Source organism: Sceloporus occidentalis, unplaced genomic scaffold, assembly GCF_023333645.1.
Source record: "Sceloporus occidentalis isolate IW3139 unplaced genomic scaffold, rSceOcc1.0.p SCAF_6, whole genome shotgun sequence".
Lineage (NCBI taxonomy): Eukaryota > Metazoa > Chordata > Lepidosauria > Squamata > Phrynosomatidae > Sceloporus > Sceloporus occidentalis.
Window position 1 is genome coordinate 120,864,428 of NW_028316986.1, and position 22,056 is coordinate 120,886,483.

General features: G+C 41.0%; 1 protein-coding gene across 2 annotated transcripts in view; it reads right to left on the reverse strand.

The window, feature by feature from the left end:
- Window positions 1-1,308: 1,308 nt before the first annotated feature.
- LOC149311335 (melanocortin-2 receptor accessory protein 2-like) overlaps window positions 1,309-22,056 on the reverse strand; it is a 42,145-nt gene continuing 21,397 nt past the window's right edge. For both annotated transcript variants that reach the window (XM_089528549.1, XM_089528550.1), the window contains 3 exons: window positions 4,864-5,000; window positions 3,446-3,545; window positions 1,309-2,954 (listed from right to left, as the gene is read on the reverse strand). In XM_089528549.1, coding sequence (XP_089384675.1) covers window positions 2,564-2,954; window positions 3,446-3,545; window positions 4,864-4,993 — 621 coding nt within the window. In that variant the 5' untranslated portion in view covers window positions 4,994-5,000 and the 3' untranslated portion in view covers window positions 1,309-2,563. The remainder of the gene's footprint in view (window positions 2,955-3,445; window positions 3,546-4,863; window positions 5,001-22,056) is intronic.

Consider the following 22,056-nt stretch of genomic DNA (forward strand, 5'->3'; position numbering starts at 1 on the left):
CACCTGTACAAGTGAGTTTTACTGATGATGATATATAAATCAACAAATGACAACACATTACGTAATACTTAAAATAACTGTATCCCACTTTGGCTCACATCTTCCAATCCAGGCTCTCGGACTATATATTTTAAAATTCAGGAACATGTTCATAGAACTATAGAATAATAGAGTTGGAAGAGACTGCAAGGGCCATCCAGTCCAACCCCCTGCCATGCAGGAAATCCAAATCAAAGCATCCCCGACAGATGGCCATCCAGCCTCTGTTTAAAGACCTCTAAGGAAGGAGACTCCACTACACTCCGAGGGAGTGTGTTCCACTGTCGAACAGATCTTACTGTCAGGAAGTTCTTCCTAATGTTGAGGTGAAAACTTTTCCTTCAGCTTGCATCCATTGCTCCGGGTCCTGTTCTCTGGAGCAGCAGAAAACAAACTTGCTCCCTCCTCAATATGACATCCCTTCAAGTATTTAAACAGGGCTATCATATCACCTCTTAACCTTCTCTTCTCCAGGCTAAACATCCCCAGCTCCCTAAGTCATTCCTCATAGGACATGGCTTCCAGACCCTTCACCATTTTAACTGCTCTTCTTTGGACACGCTCCAGTTTCTCAACATCCTTTTTAAATTGTGGTCTCCAGAACTGGACACAATATTCCAGGTGGGGCCTGACCAAAGCAGAATACAGTGGCACTACTACTTCTCTTGATCTAGACACTATACTTTTATTGATGCAGCCTAAAATTGCATTGGCCTTTTTAGCTGCCACATCACACTGTTGACTCATGTTCAACTTGTGGTCTACCTGGACTCCTAGATCCCTTTCACATGTAGTTTCATTCAGCCAGGCGTCGCCCATCATATCTGTGCATTTCATTTTTCTGCCGTAAGTGCAGTACTTTACGTTTCTCCATGTTGAATTTCATTTTGTTAGCTTTGGCCCAGCTTTCTAGTCTATTCAGGTCATCTTGAATTTTGATCCTGTCCTCTGGAGTATTAGCTATTCCTCCTAATTTGGTGTCATCTGCAAATTTGATAAGTATGCCCCCAATTTTGTCCTCCAAGTCATTGATAAAGATGTTGAATAGTACTGGGCCCAGGACAGAGCCCTGTGGGACCCCACTGGTCACTTCTCTCCAGAATGAAAAGGCACCATTGTTGAACACCCTTTGGCTTCGGTCAGTCAACCAATTACAAATCCATGTAACAGCTGCCTTATCTAGCCTCTCTCATTTCATATATAAAAGCCAGTATTAATCACATTCTGAAAAACAGCTCCAAATATTATTTATGAAGCCAATAACCACATCCAAAATTGAACACACAAGTGCCTTATATGCTCAAGGGCACTGCATGCATAGTTCCACTTTCACAAACTTGAACTGAATATAGAAAAATGCACGTTTTTAAAATGTCTCACTGCAGCAACTGCCATAGTAATTCAAAGTCCAAGTAGTTGTTTTTTGAACACTTAAGTACAAAGCAATTGTAAAAATCTCACTCTTGTGCAAAGCTTTTTTATTATTTATTTTTAATCAACAATTTGCCTAGCACATATTGAGCCAAACAAAAATGTCAGGGGAATAATTTTTACTTAGAAGATAGTTTAAAAAAACAAAACACATGCAACACACTGAAACCCATCAACACATCACTTCATTGCTCCATTTACCTGTTCAGTAGAAGAAAGACAGCAACTAAAACAAGTTCACATATGAGAACAGTGAGTGGGGTCTGAATATTAGAATGAACACCATCTATGATTTGGCACTTCAAAAAAAATGGCCAACTTTTTTTCCAGACAAATTTGCACCAGGTCTTGAGGACAAAATCCAAAGAAAGATTTGGAAAGCCAAACATTCATATATACTAAGTTTGTTTTTATGAAATAAATGCAACAAATATTTTTGATTTCTTGGCAAAACCGGGGGGGGGGGGGGGATTGCAGGCACAGTCGCCTCTTTTCTGAAGAAATCCCAAATTTCAGGTGATTAGCTCAGGGACCTTTGTACAAGAGCAGCCTTCCATCACCCTAGATTCCTTATTACAGTAATCATTTTCCTGGACATGACAGACATGCAAAAAAGCACTGACATGTCACTAAGGAATACATTAGTAAAGTTTCAGCAGGATAGGTGCAGAGGTTTGTAGATGCAGGGACCCACAAAATTGGAGGGGGCGGTTGGTTGTTTGGGGGCAATGAGGGTGCAAGGTGAGAATGATGTGTTTCTTAATCCCTCTCCCCATTTAGTTCATTTGTGACTACAGAATCTTTTAGCTGAAGCATAAGATGAGAAGTCAAAGGCTTTCACCCTCTGAAGATGCCAGCCACAGATCCAGGCAAAACATCAGGAATAAACCCTTCCAGAACATGGCCTCATAGCCTGGAAAACCCATAGAAAATCATAAGATGATAGCTGAAGATGAAACATGTTCTATTAATATAGATCCCAGATGGTATGATACGATAACAGAAGGAATCCCAGCTTTAAAAAGAGTAGGTGGGTAGCTTGGTCAGTGGTGGATTGACTGACTGATTTTCAAGTTTCAAGATTCATGTTTCTTCAGTCAAGAATTTGATGGGAACAATGACTAACTGGTTTGCTCTCTAAAATTATAGGTGGCTCAGAAATCAGCAGGTCATCTTCCAGAGAGGAATTCTGGTCAGTGTTCACAAAGTTGGGGATGTTGAACTTGGTGTGGCAATGCAGCTCCTCTTCCAGTCTCACCCTATTATGAATTACTTCCTGGAAGTGGATGTTACTGTCTGTAACTGGCACTTTGTGGCATGGTTTTGCTTTGTCCACCTTCTCAAACTCACTAATGTAGCAATTGAAGAGCAACCTGGATTCTTCAGCAGCTTGCTGAGAAAAAATCCTGTCAGAATCCAGTGGTCGCCCAAAATCAGCCACAAAGTTGTTCATGCAAAACCTTTTCTCAGCAGAGTCTGTATTCCTAGAAAGCAAAAAGAGATGAATTGTGGGTAAGAAATGAGGTAGAAGCCACATCTTCATTAATCCATAGTTATGGACAGATCCAAAATATTTGCTTGCCTACAACATGTCTAAATGAGAGATTGCTGATTTGGAATTAATGCAATGAATTCAGTGGGATTTGTCACAAGTGACAAGTGAAAAGGGCTTACTCCTCGTCACTGGTAACTACAGCTCATCTCCTCTCTAGTTTCCCTCTTTCTGAACTCAACCAGCAAGTACAGTCCTTTCCACCCATTGGGCCAAACCCATTACTCACTTGGGTTACACCAGAACCTAAAAAGGCCTTTGATCCTAGTTCACATAGTTAATAGTGAGCAGTGCTGGGTGTTGCAGTCAAATAACATCTGGAGAGCTACAGAATTACCACTCTGTCCTGAACCAATAAGATCAATTAGAAAGGTAATGACTGTTCAGCAATTTGAGCTTCTAGTAGCCACCAATAGTACTTACTCCTGGTGTGGTGCTCCTGTCTTTGTTAAGAGGGTCAGTACAAAAAACATAAAAATGACAAAGACGGCAAGGCCAACCCAAAATCCAATCACAATGGAATCTGTAAAAGAAACAGTGAGGTTAATTTTTTGAGGGTGGGGAACAAATTTTCATTAATATGAACATGGGGTCGGGGGAGTCATACTGAATCTCAATAAGGGCAGATCTTGCTCAAGCCCTGCATGCAACACACTTCATAGTTGTGGTCTAATTTTGTGCACTCTATGGCTGATTATGTATACTTTTAGGGAGCCCAACTGAGCAAAGACTATCTTTGTGCAGAAACATTTCTACTCTCTACTCTCTGAGCTCTGCTCAGGTCTTTCAGACTCAAGACGGTAGCTTCAGTATTCTGTGGCTAATTATGTATAACATTATGTGCATCTTCACCCACAAAATATTGGTTTGTATTTTAGGTTTTGACTTAAGACTAACCAAAGAATGCAATATCTGAAAAATGTTGTTGTTAATTGCCATCAAGTCAACTTGACTTATAGCAACCCCCAAAATGAGAGACCTCCCAAGTTGCTCTATCATCAGCAGCTCTACTCAGGTCCTTCAGACTCAGGACTCCATGGATGATTATGCATAACTTTAGGGAGCCCAACCCAGCAAAGACTATTTTTGTGCGGAAACATTTCTACATTCAGTCACCCTTGTGGACACTGATGCATGTATGCCTATATAAGTAGCACCTACACATGTATGAGAATCACACGCTAACCATGCATCTGGAAAGAGAAATGGACCAAAGGGGTCTGACTTCTTTTCCCCATCATCTTAACCCATAAAAGATTATCAAGTTAATGGTGACAGTTTGCAAAATTTAAAAAAGTTACTGTTTTGGCCTACAACTCCCAGAATCCCACACAAGTACATGCAGGCCGGACTGGTGAGCTCTACCTACTGCTGTGTGTTATGATCTCTGGATTGGAATCTAGACTTAATGCTTTTACTGATAATACCAAAAAGATGTTAGTAAGAGTAAAAGGACAAATAATACTCCACTCAGTGGTGTGGGTTTTTTTAATCCACTAGTATTTAATCCAATAGTATTTGTCTCTTTATGTATTTTCCATGGTTCCCCCCCCCCCCCCCAATATGCCAGTGGCTAAATTGGGCACTAGCGGGACATGCAAACTCAAAAGGAGGGGAAGTACACACAAGAAAGATACTACAAAGCTACTCTTTGTTAGTAGATTTTGAAATGAGAAAAGGAGGAATGATGACAGCATGGTATAGAAAGCAATCTATAATTAAATTTTGTTGTTTCTTCATTATATTTGCTCCCACCTGGACATTTTGCATACAACTTCAGCAAACCAATTCCACTTGGAAAGATTATGCTTTGAAATAGACAACATCCAGATAAGACTTACACTTATGAGCCTTGAGATCTTCAAAGGAAACTGGCTCATATTCATAATATTCATACTCCCAAGTGTAATCAGAGTTAGACAATAAAGCATGTTGGGATGTTCTGTTGGAAATAAACCGAGGTCCAGCCATCTCCAGCCTGTCAATAATAAATGTGAAAACAACAACCTTTAGCAGGAAAAAGTGGGCCCAATCCAAACCAAGTGATCTGCCCACCCACCATCTGTCCACACACTATCTCCTGCTCTGCACTGCCATCTGACCAGCAGCAATCCTTTTCACGCACCCTCCTTTTTCCAACTTTATGTTCCCACTCTTTCTGAGAACAAGCCTAAAATCAAACATGAACATGAAGCCATGCCAAAGTTAATTTCATCTTCAACCTGAGGTGATGTTGACTGATTTTGGACATACAAAAGTTACACAATACAGTGCAAGTATTTGTTCCTTTTATTATAAACCCCTGGCTTAGATTTCTGTATTTTATATATCTATGTCTGATATTGGGCAGTAGTATAAAGCCAGTGTTTGATACATTAAAAAACCAAACAAACAATTTCAAGTTAATCTAGGGAGTGTTTCCCAAGCTCCTTGACAAACTGGCTGAGGAACCATTGGATGCTATAGAACATTTCTCCTGGAAGGGAGGAAAATCCAGTGCCAGAAGCCCCCTCATCCTGGTGATGGAAACTGAAAAATAAGCTTCTTTCTATAAAGATGGTTCTCTGCAGCCCAGTAGCTATTCTCACCACACCCTGAACATCCAAGCATGTTTGTCATGGTGGAAGAAAAAACAACACTATGAAGGCTCAGCATCATATCTGGCTTGAGTCCAGAGTATACAGAGAATTGTATGAGCTTTATGAGCCCATTAGAGCTTTAAGATCTTCAGGAGAGCCCATTCTCTCTGTCCCACCACCTTCTCAGGCTCATTTGGTGGACACAAAGGAGAGGGCCTTCTTGGTAGCTGCTCCTAGATTTAGGAACTTTCTAGTTAGGGAGGCCAGGGTGGCTTCCTCCTTGTTCTCCTTCTGTCAGCAACTGAAAGCATTCTTGGTCCACCAGGTTTTTAGATACTGAAACTGAATGAGATGGACTTTTAATGATGTGCTGTGCTGTTTTATAGTTTGTGTAGCCATTTAAGTAATTTTGTTTTTACTGTTTAAATTGTTTCATTTTTAACAATTTTTTACTTATACTTGTATGAAGTTTTGTATAGTTTCAAATCTGTATTGTTTTTAAATATATTGCTAGCCAGCTTGAGTCCTATTATTGGGAGAAAGGTGGTACATACATAATATTATTATTTTGACTGACAACCTGTAATAAATTGTGCAGAATTTTAATAAAAAACAGAACATACCTGTCTAAGTACATGATTAGCTATTTTTCAAAAAGGAGGAGATGATTGATATTGCACTTTATTGAAACAATGACACACTGTTTCATTTCTTTCCATTCTTATTTAGACTATGGAAATGAAAGTATGAGCTTAGCTCACTCATTAAAATTAAACAAAGGTGAGAATGAGAGCCATGCAAATTATTCAAATGAATTCTGAAGTGAACAGGGCAGATTCAAACAGATTTGTACCAACTCTGGATCAAAACAGGTTGTGTCAGGATGGTCCAGAGAGGAGCAGCATGGTTCAAAGTGATTCAGATCACACTGGAGATCTGTACTGTATGTCAAAAATAAGTGGGAGAAAGTCAGGCAATATGTTCCTAGCATGATCATACAGGCTGAGCCTGCCTTGTCTGGATTCTAAAATCTGAAATACTCCAAACCCCAAACCTTTTTTCATGGGTGGCTGAGACAGTGATACCTTTGCTTTCTAATGGTTCAGTGGACACAAACTTTGTTTCATGCACAAAATTATTTTAAAATATTGTTTAAAATTACCTTCAGGCCATGTGTATAAGGTGCATATGAAACCTAAATAAATGTTATGTTTAGACTTAGATCCCATCTCCAAGATATCTCTTTATGTGCATATATGCAAATACAGGTGTTCCAAAATCCAAAACACTTCTGGCCCCAAGCATTTCAAATAAGGGAGACTCAACCTGTATAAGGAAAACACTAAGATGGTGTGATGTGGAAGGCGGGCTTTACTCACTCACAGAAATAATATGCAAGCTGGGGCAAAAATCTCACAAGAGCATGCTAGTTATCTGGGCATGACTAGGTCTGGCTCCAAACCGTTCACATTTGGTCACTGGTCTTCATGAACCCTTTCCTCTTATTTCCCTGCTTAAATGTATGGCTGTGAACTTTCGTAAGTTTGCAAAAATCAGAGACATAGCCATATTCATTCTAGAATATCTGTATGCAACGGGATCTATTAATTTGTCTCAAAGATGATACAAGATCCCTTTACATATTCGTAAGTTTATGTTTGCTTAGACATATAGGTCAGCAGGCAGACAGACCTTACACACAGAAAACTTAATGCAATTCCCTTTTAGAAAGCATCAACTAGTAAACAATATAATGAACATCTACAATGGGCACATCTCCCTACGCCAACACAAGAGCTGCTTCACACATTGGATGGCATCCTGATAGTAAAGTAGGTGTGTGTAAGTGTGGCTTGTCCATGCATATCTTTTTGGATGGGGCAGAGGGAGCTATTTCTTTATTCCTTTGTACTCCCTCCAAATCCTTCCCCAGCTTTTAAGCACCGGGAAACAGTCACTGCTGCTGCTGCTGCCTATTGGAAATGGAGGAGTAGGGAGCAATTCAGACGGTGAATATGTGGCTGGTCTGGACTCAGAAAGGAAGGGAAAAGAGGTCACTCCATCTGTGAATGCAGCCTTCTTTCTCCCCCTTCTGACCTCATACCATCTACTTTGTCATAATCTGAATCCCCCCTCCCCACAACCTCCCCAACAGTAAGCAGAAGCAGGGCCTTCTTCCAGGGTTTGACAACTACTGTAGGAAGAGGATATGGAACTAAATTGGTGGACAATTATGCTCCACCTGCACAATGTAGGATCTTGGCCATTAGATCCACATTTGTCACCAAAAGTATGCTTGTAACAGAGGCAGACCCATCTTGGATCTTTAGATCATTGTTCTTAGGTGCTTTCAAGATGATACAATACATGTATTTCATAGAGGGGGGGGGGGGGGGTTCACAATTCATACTGTACTTTCAAGTGTGCCTGAAATGTTACCTTACCTGTTATGCACTTCAACAATCTAATACGGGAAGAAACCCTTTAAATATGTATATCCTACCCTATAACTGAGGAAGGAGAGCCAGCATAGTATATAGTGTTTTAAATGCTGGATTAGGATTTCAGGAGATCAAGGTTGAAATCCCCACTCAGCTCTGAAAACCTCCTGGGCAAGTGACACACTCTCAGCTCCAGAAGAAGGCCATAGCCAACCTCCTCAGTATAACTCAGTTTGAAGGCACATAATAACAACAAATATCTGAGGGCCTCAGGGTGGCACACAATATTTTTAAAACCAATTTTAAAAATAAGAATACTTTTAAAATAGTAGAAGCATGCTAACAATTTAACACCTAAAACTTGCTATACTTTTTAGCCATTTTGGTTTAAAGAGCAGTTGAAGAAGCTTGCTGAATAGAACAGCAGGACTCAAGACAAATCTGAAAATCTCAGTGCAAGATATAGGAAGATGGGGTATTTGAACACATGAACTTTTCTGCCAAATGTGCCAAAGAAATAAAGGTCAATTAACTATTTTGGAGAAGGAAAGTTGGTAACTGAGCATACAGGTAAGCACGAATTTAAATATGTTTTCCTCATATTCTATCAATGTTTGTCAGCGGCTGTTCTTCATCATTAAACCATCCCATCCATATGGCCAATTAGAGACAGAAATGGTTCTGCACTACCAGGTTTCAAAGCAGCATGCCCAATTAAGATATTTGCATTCACACCAGGAAGAAGCAGAAAATGGTGACTGGACAAAAACCCTTTCTTCAGCTGGTTATCAGGGATTTCCATCCTTTTGTTCCCAAAATAATGAAAGCAAAAGAGGACAAGGATAGAAATTAAACTTTACAAACATTAACCTCTTTGACACAAAGCCATGTGAAGTGAAACATGAGTCTGCTCTCCTCCAATTACTCTGCAGGACAGGATCTTTTCTAACACTTCACACTGGGCCTTGGGGGAGGAAAGAAGGGACACAACCCATCTTCAGCCCTTTCCCTTCTCCCATTAAATGGCTAGACCTGGCTGAGGACACAAGGAATACTCTGTTTCACTTGGCAAGTGACTAGTACTGCTTGTGAAAAAAGGGAAACAGAGTATGCCTAAGCCGTCTGCCAAGTCCTATAAATGGGGAGGCTTCAGACCTGTGACATCCAGTTTGTGCTTTTACTAGAACCCAAAGATTCACCAATTGTATACAAGTATAAAAACAGCGGTTGGGAGAGAGCCAAATGTGAAATGGTGGCCAGGAATGCAGAACCATCAAAAACATTCCATGAGCTGCTGCAATAACTTCCATCAACAAGGTACAACTTATGTTAGGAGTAGGGTGACAAGCATGAATCTACAAGACTTAATCAGAGTGGTGGAAGACAAGGGGTCTTGGAGAAGTCTCATCCACAGTGCCACCATGATTCAAAGACCAAAGTGGACTCAAAGGCAAATAACAATAACAAATGGGAAAGCCTATTTGTAGCTGTGTTTGTAAAATAACTGGGAATCTGAATCCCTTACTAATCTAATTCAAAAATTATCCCGTGATTTATCCATAATCTACAATCTACCTTCAGCTGGCCTCAGAAATAGCATGCCGACAGAGATTTTTTTAAAAAAAATACTGGTTTAGACTGGAGTCTTAGAATCTCCAGACAGCATTTGCAGTTGTAGCTTTGAGATGTACTCCAAAAAAGCATTATTCCCCTCAGCCCAGAGAAGAGGACAGTTTTCAACAGAAATAGGGTGATGAATCCACTCTGGAATTTAGTTCAAAAGTTAAAGGAACTATCCAAGGCACTGAACCTATACTGGGGCAAGATTCAGAACAATGGACATCTCCTTATATTTCAGACTAAAACTGGGAGTTAATTTATTACCCCACTGACATCCAAGCCATTAGCCAACACTGGTTACAGCAGTAAGCTGGATAACAGAGTAAGTCTGGGTCCAAACAGACAGGCCAAATGAAGTGGCTTCAGGCCACTCTGGAGGTGTGCTGTTTAAATGATGCATGGGTCCTAAGAGGCCATAAGCTTCACTGAAGCTGTGCTCTTGTCCTTAGGACTGGAGTGCAGCTTTGGCCTGGCTTCCAGCCAAGGATGCAGCCAGGATTTTGGGAAAAGGGGGGGGGGTTTCCAGACAAAGTGCCACCATTAAAATGGGGCTTGGGCGTGGCAGTGCAGCAGTGCACGTCATTCATTGTATCTAACGGAAGGGAGGGTCCAAACCCCACGGACCCCTCCCCCATTCCAGCCTCTTAGGGTGTGTGTGTCATTTAAACAACACACTTTCAAAGTGGCCTGAACCCACTTCATTTGGCCCGTCTGTTCAAGCCTTCCGTCTTTAAAATATTGCCCCTTTCTATGTCAGGGACAGAAATAAGATTTAAAAGTGTTCAAAAATATTTGAAAAATGGGTTTCTCAAGTGTCAGAAAATTGGAATGAGAAGAACCCTACCTAGATGGGTGAGAATCTTTGCAGTTTGGAACCTATTCTGTACAAAAAAGTGCTCACAGATTTTTGTGTGTAGAAAATGTGATTTGTTGCACAAAAACACTGTACACAGAAAACAGAAAAAGCCTTGGCAGAAAGGCATGGATCTGTTTCCCATATTCACAAGTAATATTAAACATTTTCTGTGTAGAAAGTAGAATTGTTCACCAGGATCCTGTTGGGGTATTACATCTCCATAAGTGGACTTATATCTGTGAGAATTAGACTTACACAGTTGTATACCATCCATATGTGGTAGAGGGCAGCTGTTACTACATAACAGAGCCAATAAAGTGCCTGATGCCAGTATCACATTGCTCATCTTCACAATTCAGTAAAGGGGTTTCTTAGCACCTCCGGTATACATAACATAAAGGTATATGTAATGTTATATAATGTAGCAGGGCATACAGAATTCTGACCCTTGTTTTATGTTTAGGAAACATGCTTACTTGAAGATCAAACTGCTATTAAAGGGAATATGACAAAGACTGGCTGAAGAGCTCATAAATTTCTACCTGCCCTTCGGTAGTGCTGGGAATGCGAATGAACCAACTTAAGAGAATTCAAATACTTTGGATGTCTCTGCAAACAACAGAGTGAGTAATAAGTGCACACTCAGTGCATGGAAAAACACTCTTCCATAAAGGCCACTCATGACTGCTCTATACCTCAGAGGCAGATCCGTTAGCAAGAGAAAACAAATGATCTGCTGGAGGGACTCACATGAAATGTGCACTTCTAAGCCCAAGAAAACACTACCTAAATGCTACTTGTAAATGCACAGGTTCCCTTCAGTGAGCCCCTATAGTGTGGAGGTACCACATCCACAATTTTATTGAAAATTTTGCTGCCTCCAGGTAATCTATGTAGAAGTACATGTTTTTATCTTTCAGGCTGTTCTTTTTGATAGGCAGTAGCAGCAGCCATAAACAAACAAACAGACAATGGTGGGGGGAGGAATCCAATTTTTGCCTCAGGTAAACAGCATGACTTCATCACTACATGTAAAACCTCCATTTCTCACCATGGCATAAGGCTCACAGGACAAGAATTTAAATTAAATCTCCCAGCAAATGTTTAGTCAGAAAGCTCATGAAACATGGCATTTGTGAAGCAAGGTGATGTGGTGGCAGCAGATTTCAAATCCAAGCTGGTTCTGACTTATTCCTTTACACCTCAAATTAAAATTTATGTACAGTATACACCTGTGTGGCGCATATATATATATATATATATATATATATATATATATATATAATTGAACAGATCTAAATTTTCAAGCAGTTCATACATAATCTAATCTGGAGTGCAGTCAAGTGTGCATCATCTGTCACTCAACAGTCTATAAAGGTCTGCACAGCCTGAGTCCAGAGTATCTGAAGGACTTTATTAACCCATACATGCCTGTCCCAGCTTTGGTTTCTTTGAAAGACACCCTTTTCTTGGTCTCACCATCCCACAGAGGCATGTTGGGAGAGGCATCCCTGGTGATCACTCCAAAGCTCTTAACCTCCAACGAAGAGGTTGTTGCTGTTGTTATTGTTATGTGCCTTCAAGTCATTTCTGATTTATGGCAATCCTAAGGCAAACCTATCATGGGGTTTTCTTGGCAAATTTTTTTCAGAGGAGATTTGCCATTGCCTTCTTCTGAGGCTGAGAGTTTGTGCCTTGTCCAAGGTCACCAAGTGGGTTTCATGGCTGACCAGGGAATTGAATCCTGATCTCCAGAATCATAGTACGACACAATACCATGCTGGTTAGGCTAGTTCTTTCCCTGTTATCCTTCCAATAACAACCAAAGGCATTTTTATTCAGACAGACCTTAGGCAACTGAACAGCTCCTGAAGATGTGGCCTGTTGCCAATTGAGCCCTGTTCTTTCCTATGCATGTATTCTATAGTTCTGTTTTTTTACTGTTTTAAATCAGGTTTATCCCTTAATTCTGTTTTAATATATGCATTTAGTAAATGCATCTGACGCAGTGGACTGAAGTCTATGAAAGCTCATGCTGCCAATTTCTTTCTTTCAGTTAGTCTCAAAGGTGCTACAAGATTCTACAGACTAACATAGCTAGATCTTTTAATTTTGTTGTAATAGTTGATTTTATTTTGTGTTTCAACTGTATTCTTCTATTATTTCATATAACTGTGATCCTCATTTTTGGGAGAAAGCTGGGATTCCAATCTAATAAACAAATGACATCAATTCCAGACTGAGTCCTGCAGTGATTTTAACAAAGTAGAAGACCATTTTCTTGTGGTTAAGGAAAAAATATGAGAATTTATTTACTACACTTACAGCCTGAATGCCCTGCAAATGTGTTCATCCTAATTAAAATTCCACTTAAAAGTGTCAAAAACTTTTACAAATTTGGCCATTTTATTCTTGTGAAACCAATTCAACATTTGTTGCTAAAATATGGGCCCTTTACCCCATATAACACCAAACAGTTTTAGTTCTACACTGAATGAGAAGTACAGAAGCCAATTTTAAAAAAGAAAATGCAAACAGATGGTCAGTTGCACATGCCTATGGGACCATGTGCCCAGGTTAAAGGCTTCCAAATATATGCCAATAATAAAATCCTCCCATCCTACACACAAGAAACATTTTGGAGCCTAACACCAAGGCTTAAATCCTACTATTGGGCAGAGTGAGGGGGCCACAGGGTTTTGTGTCACCAGATTGTATGACAGGCAACACTTGCTGACAACTATTAATGAGACAGGAGCCCTGTCCTTTATTTCACCTAAGAACTCCAGGTGTGAAGAATGCCATTTTCATCTCTACTTCAGGCAGCAACATTCCTTAGGCAGTAACAGAAAATCTATAGGGTGTGCAGGGGAAGCAAAATGAGGACACTATCCCCAAATAAGAATCCTCCAATAAATTTTCATTCCATTCCCATATTTAATCTAGCCTTGCAGTAACTTAAAATTTCAACTGAGCATTTAGAAATATAAGCCATGATCTTTCTGGGGAGTTACAAACATATAACCAGCATAGTAACGCAGCTACACAATGGCCCCCAGTCTGACCCTCTCCCCCAATCCCCACATATTGGGCAGCAGCCATTGTGACTGATGGGGGTTTGTTGCTCTGTCACTCAAGAACAAGTTAACTGATGTTTCCACTCCTTCTCATGAACCATCTGCATCGCAATAGGCAAAGGAAGCTTCCCTGTCCCAATTCCCCCTCACATTGGAGACTGCTTGTTCAAGTGGGGATGGGAATGTTAGTCAGATGTTTCCTAAGTGACTCGAGAACAGATCCCCGTCAATGGCAGTGGCTGCTGCCCAATACATAGGGACTAGGAGATTTTCATGGTCTCATGCATCCCCTAAACTAGAGAATATGTAGAGATTGTAGATACCAAATAGATAAGAATGTGTAATTCTAGGATTCCAGCCATAGTTTAGCCATCTAAATAAAAGGACAGGCAAAGTTACCAAGGTAAGGCAAACACAGCAAATATAAAAGTTTTGGCTAGAATAATGTTCAGTTTCTCACTCTGAAATGCTAGAAATCTGAGCACTGAAGGAAAATTTCATCCGAGGGTGCAAAAAATTTTTTCGGGGGGAGATATGCCCTCATTGTGCCCACCCCCATAGCTACAGCCCTGAATCTAGATGGCTTGATTCTTTAGTCCCTTCACTAAGTAACATACATTTGCCAATCCTTTGGGCAGTCTCCTGTTTTGACTTCACAGAAATAAAATCTACAAAGCAGCAATACCTTTATTGAGCCAGCTTCAAAGCATAAGATACATTATGCAAGCTTTCGAAACTCCATTGGCTTCTTCATCAGACAAAGATGTTTGAAAAGCATACAGGAGGGGAAGGGAAAGGTGACAATGATAGAGACACAGCCCTACATGTGGTCTCTGATGTTACTCTGTTGTCAGTTAATATGGTATTGAGGGATTTAAATGCAAGCAGAGGCTATTCTTCTTGGCCATGTAAGGACAAGAGACAAAGGGCAATAAAATACATGGGTATTCCTAAATATGTTTCTTAGAACTGGACCGAGTGTTTACAGCTTTAGCACATGGGCGCAGCACAGAGTATTCTGGTCTCAGAGTTGTATCAACGTCCCCTGAGGCCCTCTGCAATACCAGGTGGGCTGTTCACACATATGTCCTTCTGTGGTGCCCAGCGCCAGTGCCACCACAACAAATCACTCACTCTAAGGCCAGAATGCAACCATCGATCAACCACCATCAATCACATGGCTAGGTGCCTTGTTCTGACTTCACAGCAAGTCACTTGCAGTGGTGGCAGGTGCCACAGTAGAACATAAACAGCCATCGGGCATCATAAAAGAGAGCTCCAGATCTTCCAGGAAGATTTGGAGCAAAATATGAGGTTTTTAAGGAAGGCATACATCAAGTTCGGTACTGAAGAGACCCAACATCGTCTAGACAATTTGCACCAGAATTGGGGATTGGACCATGCGTTGTTTGGACTCTCCTTCAAAAAGATGGGGGAGGACATTTTATTTGGCCTGTGCAAAGAATCCCTAAGTTAATGGACAACTCCTACCCATTTCATGGAGACTTGAGGAAGATAACTATCTGATGGATTGCACTTTAGACATCTCCACCCAACTATTCTGATAAATTTAATGGCACCCACATTTGCATCAAAAAGCCTTGCCCCTGCCCACAAAGAAACCCAATCATGTTAAAATCTAGACACCACACCACCTCAAGAATCAAGTCAATGAAAGTGATTTGGCAGGCTTTATGTCTGCAAAGCCACTCAGTCGGGTCATGCTAAATGACTGAGCAATCAGGCATAGGAAGGACAGCATCACACCAAGCAACATAACAAGCTTTGGGGGAGGTGGAGAAATACAATGATTACTCATACACAATAATGAGCTCCAAGACAGCTAATAGAGCCACATCCCAGGAAGCAAAGTCATTTTGATAAACACTCATTAGCAAGGATTTCTGCTATAAAAGCCATATATAAAGCTTTATGCAGCATTTAAGGATCTTAGTACTACAGTATAATTAACTATGAAAAAGATGATTTCCCTCCCCCATTGTTTCTCTCTCTCTTCCATCTCTCTTTCTCTCTCTGTTCCTCTATCACCATTACCATGACTGCCTCTCTCAGAACCTCCCATGAGCAGAAGTTGGAGCAATCCATCTCTGTGCTGACCTTTTCTCTTGTTCCACAGAGGACTAATGGGTGACCTTGCCTCAATGTTCACTAGCAGCGATCCACTGCTTCTGCCACCATTACCATGACACTGTCATCTGAGAGTTACATGCAGTTCTCTATTTCTTCTTCAAGGAAGAGCGCCGAAGGCAGAAGAAGCATCATTTAGTCTGTCATGTAGAACCAGCACTGCAGCAACAACAAGCCAGAGACTCCTTCATTGTGTTTACATTTCTTAACAAATGGTTTTACTAGTACAGTCTTGTGATGATGGCACCCTTAATCCTTAATCATACTCTGTTCTTTATGTGTACAACAAACCTGCAAAGTGATGGCTTGACCAAACTGTACTACCATTTTGTTGTCAGGCTGAAAGGTTAACCCAACCAATCAAGAAGTAGCATGAAGTAGGATCATGAGAGAGGCATTTGCCCAGTGGAGGATGGTTCAAACTAGAAATATCTGGAAAGGTCTGGAATATTTGGAGCCAACATTTTAAAAGGACAAGACATGCTCCCCTCCCAGAAATAAGTGTACAAGCAGGGGGATAATGCTAGGAAAGATAGAGAGATAGTAAATAGAGAAGAAGACTACACGCTAGATGGACAGACTCAATAAGAGCTTTCAAGGACCTGAATTTGCAGGACCTAAGCAGAGAAGTGGAAGTTAGGGAGTCTAGGAGATGTCTCATCCACAAGGTCACCATGACTCAAGGGCAGTGAACAACAACAAACAAAGAAAACACCCATAGAGAAGTAACAAATTCAGAAGTGAGATCATCATTCCTGCAGGAAATTCCAGAACATAACTTGTAAAGCAGCTATGGGAATCATGACACTCCAGATATTGTTGGATTTTAGGTCCCTGTAGTCCTCGCCAGCATAGCCAACCATGATGAATGCTGGTAGTTGTAGATAAATGTTTGGAGGGCCACACAAGTCTCACGCTTGCTGTAAACCAGGGGTAGGCAACCTTTTTGAGCTGGGGGCCAGGTTGCTGTCCCTCAGACAACTGGGGGGCCGAAGCCGGGGGTGGAGCTTCCACCCTCCGGGGGGGCGGAGCCGCATGCCAGGGGTGGGGCATCCACCCTCCAGGGGCAGTGCCACATAACAGGGGTGGAGCTTCCACCCTCCAGGGGCGGAGCTTCCACAGAAGCATCATCATAATCATCACTACCACCACCTCCACTGCTATCATTGTTACAGCAGACCTTTCAGCAATAAATGCACCAAAAATACACAGAAATGCACTTTGGAAAGTCACACTCCTCCTCCTCTTTCTCATTGAGAGGGGATTTTGCACATAGAACACCAAGGGCAAGTGAAAATAATAATAATAATAATAATAATAATAATAATCAGTTACAAGCATGGAAACTACTAAAATGCAATTCAAAATAAAAGGCAGGAAACATGCACTCTTTCAACCCAGAAAAGCCAGAAAGTACTACTGAGAGGGCATTTTGCAAAGAACACCCACCTAACCCCCTCCCCCAATGAACCAAGCTGTGGCTGCAGCTGCTGCTCTGGCTCCGTTTCTCCCTGGCTTTGCCCTCCTTCTGCTGCCTCCTCCTCCTCCTCCTTTCCCTGCTCTTGGGAGGAGGAGGAGGAGGGCGAGGTGGAGCCTGCTGCAGCCCCACTGCAGCCCCTGGAGCCCTGTTGGAGTGCTCTAGGGGCTGCAAGGGGCCTGCAACATGGGCGCCGCCATTTTGTTTTTCAAAATGGCGGTGAAATCTCGTGTGACCTTTGCCATCCTGAGGTCTCGCGAGATTTCGGCCGCCATTTTGAAAAACAAAATGGCGCCCGGAGCGGCAAAAAACCGGGGGAAATCGGCGGCAATCGGCGGCAGGAGTGCTCGGGGGCCGCTTGGAAGGCCTTGGTGGGCCGGATGCGGCCTGCGGGCCGCAGGTTGCCTACCCCTGCTGTAAACAGTTAAGTAATGGGCACGGAAAATAAAGGGAACTCAGTCATACCTCAGATGCCTTATAAATACAGATGCCTGGCCATGTCTGGAGATGTCTTCTGGTCAAGAATGCATTGTAAAAGAGAAAGAGAATGGTGTTGGTGTGTTGAAGCAGCTTTCAAAGGGATCCAACAAGTGTACTGGGGATAAGGCTTTCAAGCAACTACTAGTCATGATACACATATACTACCTGCAGGAAAAAAGAAAAAAGCTAGGAAACAACAATAGCACAAGGCTGTTGCATTCATGTCTTTCTGGTTGAGCACAGTGGAAAACATTGCTAGATTGCATAGGCCTCTGGGCTGATATAGCACAGCTTTTCTTCTGTTCCTAGAATGCAATCTAGTCTGCTAGTTATTGAGGGTAGGAGCAGTTTAATTAGAAATATGCTTACCAGTTCAACCACTGATATATGCCTGAATAGCTCAGTAATCAGAACTAAAAATGGAAGGAATAGAAAAGCATGAAATTCCTTCACAAATATTATCATGTCCAAGAACATCCCACTATTGTAAATAGTTCACTCATAATTCCAAATTGTGATGCTACTGCTTCAAGTGTAGCATGCAATATGATGACCTACATGGGTGGCCTGCTCCCTCCACTAATTTATCATTTAAATTTTATGTGGCTTATTAAGATCAAATAAGATATTCACATTAACGACACATTTCCCCTTGGGGCTGAACAAATTACCCACTTCTTCATATGCTGTCACACTCACTGTCTGCAACTACATTGCGTTTACATGGTTTATTAACCCCTAGTGCTTTCAAACATAATGAGTGTCTGGCACATTTCTCTGCCAATGAATACTACATTGCTGGGAAGCAAGATAAAGAGAGAAATAATTGGGTTATCTGAATGGAGTAATTACACTAATGGTACAAAAGGAGGTCAGGAGAGAAAGGGCAAAAATTGCCACTTAAAATACCTATTCCAAACTGAAATGGAAGCCTAAGCCTTTTTACAAGGGGAAGTATTTTTCTCTTGGCAATCAGTCACAGAATGGATAGAGTGTCACTGTGTTTCTGAGGTGCGGAAAAGACAGTCCGTTTTCCCATGGGCCATACAAGACCTCCTCAAAGCAATTCTGAGGTCCTCAGAACACTCTTCATCAATATTCCCATCTACCCCCATGCTATTTTAGGCCCTGGAGAGGCCTTTCATGAATCAGGAAATCAGGCAGAAGTTGCTTAAATTCTTGATTGACTGACTGACTGATTAAAAAGGCCTCCCCCAAGAGCAGAATGACCCATGATGGCCAAAAGCACTAAAATTCCTTGGAGGTTGACCCACCCCACTTCCTAGTTTCAGAAAGGCTCACCTGAGCCTAAAATGTTGGGAGGTTAGCTCCCCTCACACCCTCCAAAGGCATCTGTAGCCAAAAAGGGGGGCTTTTTAGAATCAGATGATGAGGCATGAGGGGGTTGAGGCTCCCCAAGGCCACAAAAGGCAATGAAGCCCTCCAGTTGATGTCAGGTGCCCACCCCTGCTGCAGGTCATTAATCTAAACCTTTTTCACAGTCATCATCACCATCATCAGTTACATAAACTGGTCAAGATAGAAAAGGGGAAATCCCTCAAGACTGCTAATTGAATTTGTTATAAACTAAGCGCAGACCCAGCAAGCAAAAGTAGTCTGGATGTTCGCTTATAGGATTGGTTGCTCTCCCAGGTCAGGAAGACTCGTCCATGTCAAAAGCATGTTTCAGGAAGAAAGGGAAGCCACTAGCAACTTACACTTAATGGATGATTGTGTTCAGACTGGATCACGGTAAATGTGCTCTCCAGGGACCTTTTTGATTTCTGGAGCCTCTTTATCAGATCATCACTTTTCTTTTGTTTCATCTGCCTATCAATTTGATTGAAACCACTCTTTTCTTTTTAACTTTTAGTGTTTCTTTTTAACTTTAAGACCTTTCTTTACCCCTGAGCTTTTAGTCTGGGTTAAAATTCAGTTTTACTAACAAAAGAGACAATCTATTAAAGAAATCTAAAAAGTTGAATCTGGTGCCAAGAGAAACTACAGATTATTACTCTCAGATGTACATTATAAAATCAGCACAAGTGTATGTCCTGGGCTATTGCATACTACTAGATTTTAAGACAGAGCAAAACAGTCTAATATATGAAGAAGATTATGGAGGTGGTAGGAAAGTATAAAACATCCCTGGTTCCACTATTTCCAAACACAATATACTAAAAAGTAAGAAAACCAATGGAATGAAGGAGGAAAATATCTGAATAATAAATTGGTAGTAATGAAACTGAGAATTTTATAAGCCAATTTTAGACTTTATTATGCAAAGGGAACTTGTGGTACCTTTGAGACTAACTGACCAAAAGAAATTGTAAGCTTTCATAGGCATGCTCTACTTCCACAGATGTGCATCTGAGGTATTAGACTACAGGGGCACCCACACAATAGAAATAATTTAGTTTGATACCATCCTACCATGACTCAATCCTAAAGAATCCTGGGATTCGTAATTTTGGTAGGCACCAGCACTCTTTGGCAGAGAAGGCTAAAGTCCTTGTAAAACTACATATCCCAGGGTTCCATAGGATAGAGCTACAGCACTTAAAGTGGTGTCAAACTACATTATTTTTACAATGCAGATTCAACTCAAATCTACAAAAGCATATGCTACAATGTCTTTTGCTCACTTAGGCCTGTTACAGACTGCCAAAATAAAGCTGCTTCGGGTCTCTTTGGAGGTATGCTGTTTAAATGATGCATGCATCCTAAGAATCCGGAAGCTGCCCCAAAGCTGCACTCCAGTGCTTAGGAATGGAGTGTGGCTTTGGCGTGACCTCCGGACTCTTAGGACCCATGCATCATTTAAATAGCATACCTCCAAAGAGACTCGAAGCAGCTTTATTTTGGCAGTCTGTAACAGGCCTTAGTCTCAAAGATGCTACATCCTTTTGCATACACTCATCCCTCCACATTCGCTGGGGTTAGGGGTACAGGACCCCCATGAATGTGGAAAAACTGCAAATAACAAAAACACTATGTTTTGAACTGAGAGAATGCCCCTCTAGGAATCTCTAGGTCCTGCAGTGCAACTCTGTGGTCAGCCTCTGCCAGACACTGATCATAGCGCTGTTCTCTCTAGCAATCTCTAGGTCCTTCACTGCAACCTTTGGTTAAAGGTGACCATAAAGTTCTGCTGGTGAACATATTCATAAAATCCTTGAATAATCAAATCCACAAAAGTCAAAGCCGCAAATGTGGAGGAACAAGAGGTAGCATAGCTACATCTCTGGAAGTTTACACTTTATTGTTAGAGATGCATAGTACTTGGGAAGGAAAGGAAATGTAGGACAGTGAGATGGCTTCCCTCTTGGTGAACACTTTCTTTTTAAAAGCACAGTTCCTCAAAAACATTTAAGGTAACATCCAACTAGACTGATCACAGCCTAACAAAGAGAATTTAACAAAATTTTGCAATGTATATGAATTTTGCAATATATCTACAAGGAACATAGCAATTGTACAGTATGTGAAGACCTTTTGGATGAACCCAATGTTCAGTCATCAAAATAGAGTATCTGGGGTGTGGAAGGAAGAACAACAGGAGACAACCATTTCATACACAGAATTCCACTTAAGATTTATAAAAACAATCTAAATTAGCTGAATCTTGAGCAAAATCTTGCATTTCAGAGTATATGCAGAGTTCATTGCAGAAAAGCAGGCTTGAGAAATAATGTCTTTGTACTCTTGATTTAGGATCCTGTAAAAGGCAAAGAAGCCTTACAAATTGAGGAGACTCCAAATCTAATAAAAATTAACTCCTCAATGGAGAAAGACTGGTCTATTAAATTGTGTAATAGCTTCAATTTCAATTACCAGTAGTTTAGACAATAAGTAATTAGAAAGTTATTTATAATTGGCTTCCATCAGCTTAATGACTTTGAACTTATATATCCAACCAGATTTATTATTGTGGGAAAGAGCTTATGTTTTGGATGTTTATTCAGACACAAAGTTCAGAATGTGTGCTTACTCAGGTTTCACGGTAAGCTATGAAAATAAAAGCTGACACTGCTGAGCTACAATACAATACAAGGATTTGCCACAGATGCAGCTGAATATACTAACTAAATTAGTACCAGCTGATCTGAAAGAAACATTGTTTAATACTCAACTCCTTATAAATTAAAGCCATGTCCACACAGGCTAAATACCACATCCTTCTCTCATTTTCACAGTGAGTAGTCCTGGTGACACAGTGTTCAGTTTTGACGTGAATTGTCAGAATGATGTATGGTCAGTTCAGCACCAGACCTGCACTATAAAACCCTTAAAATGCTTTTTTTTAAAATCACCTTTTGCTCTAGATCTTCTAGGAAAATCTGGAGTTCTCCATTG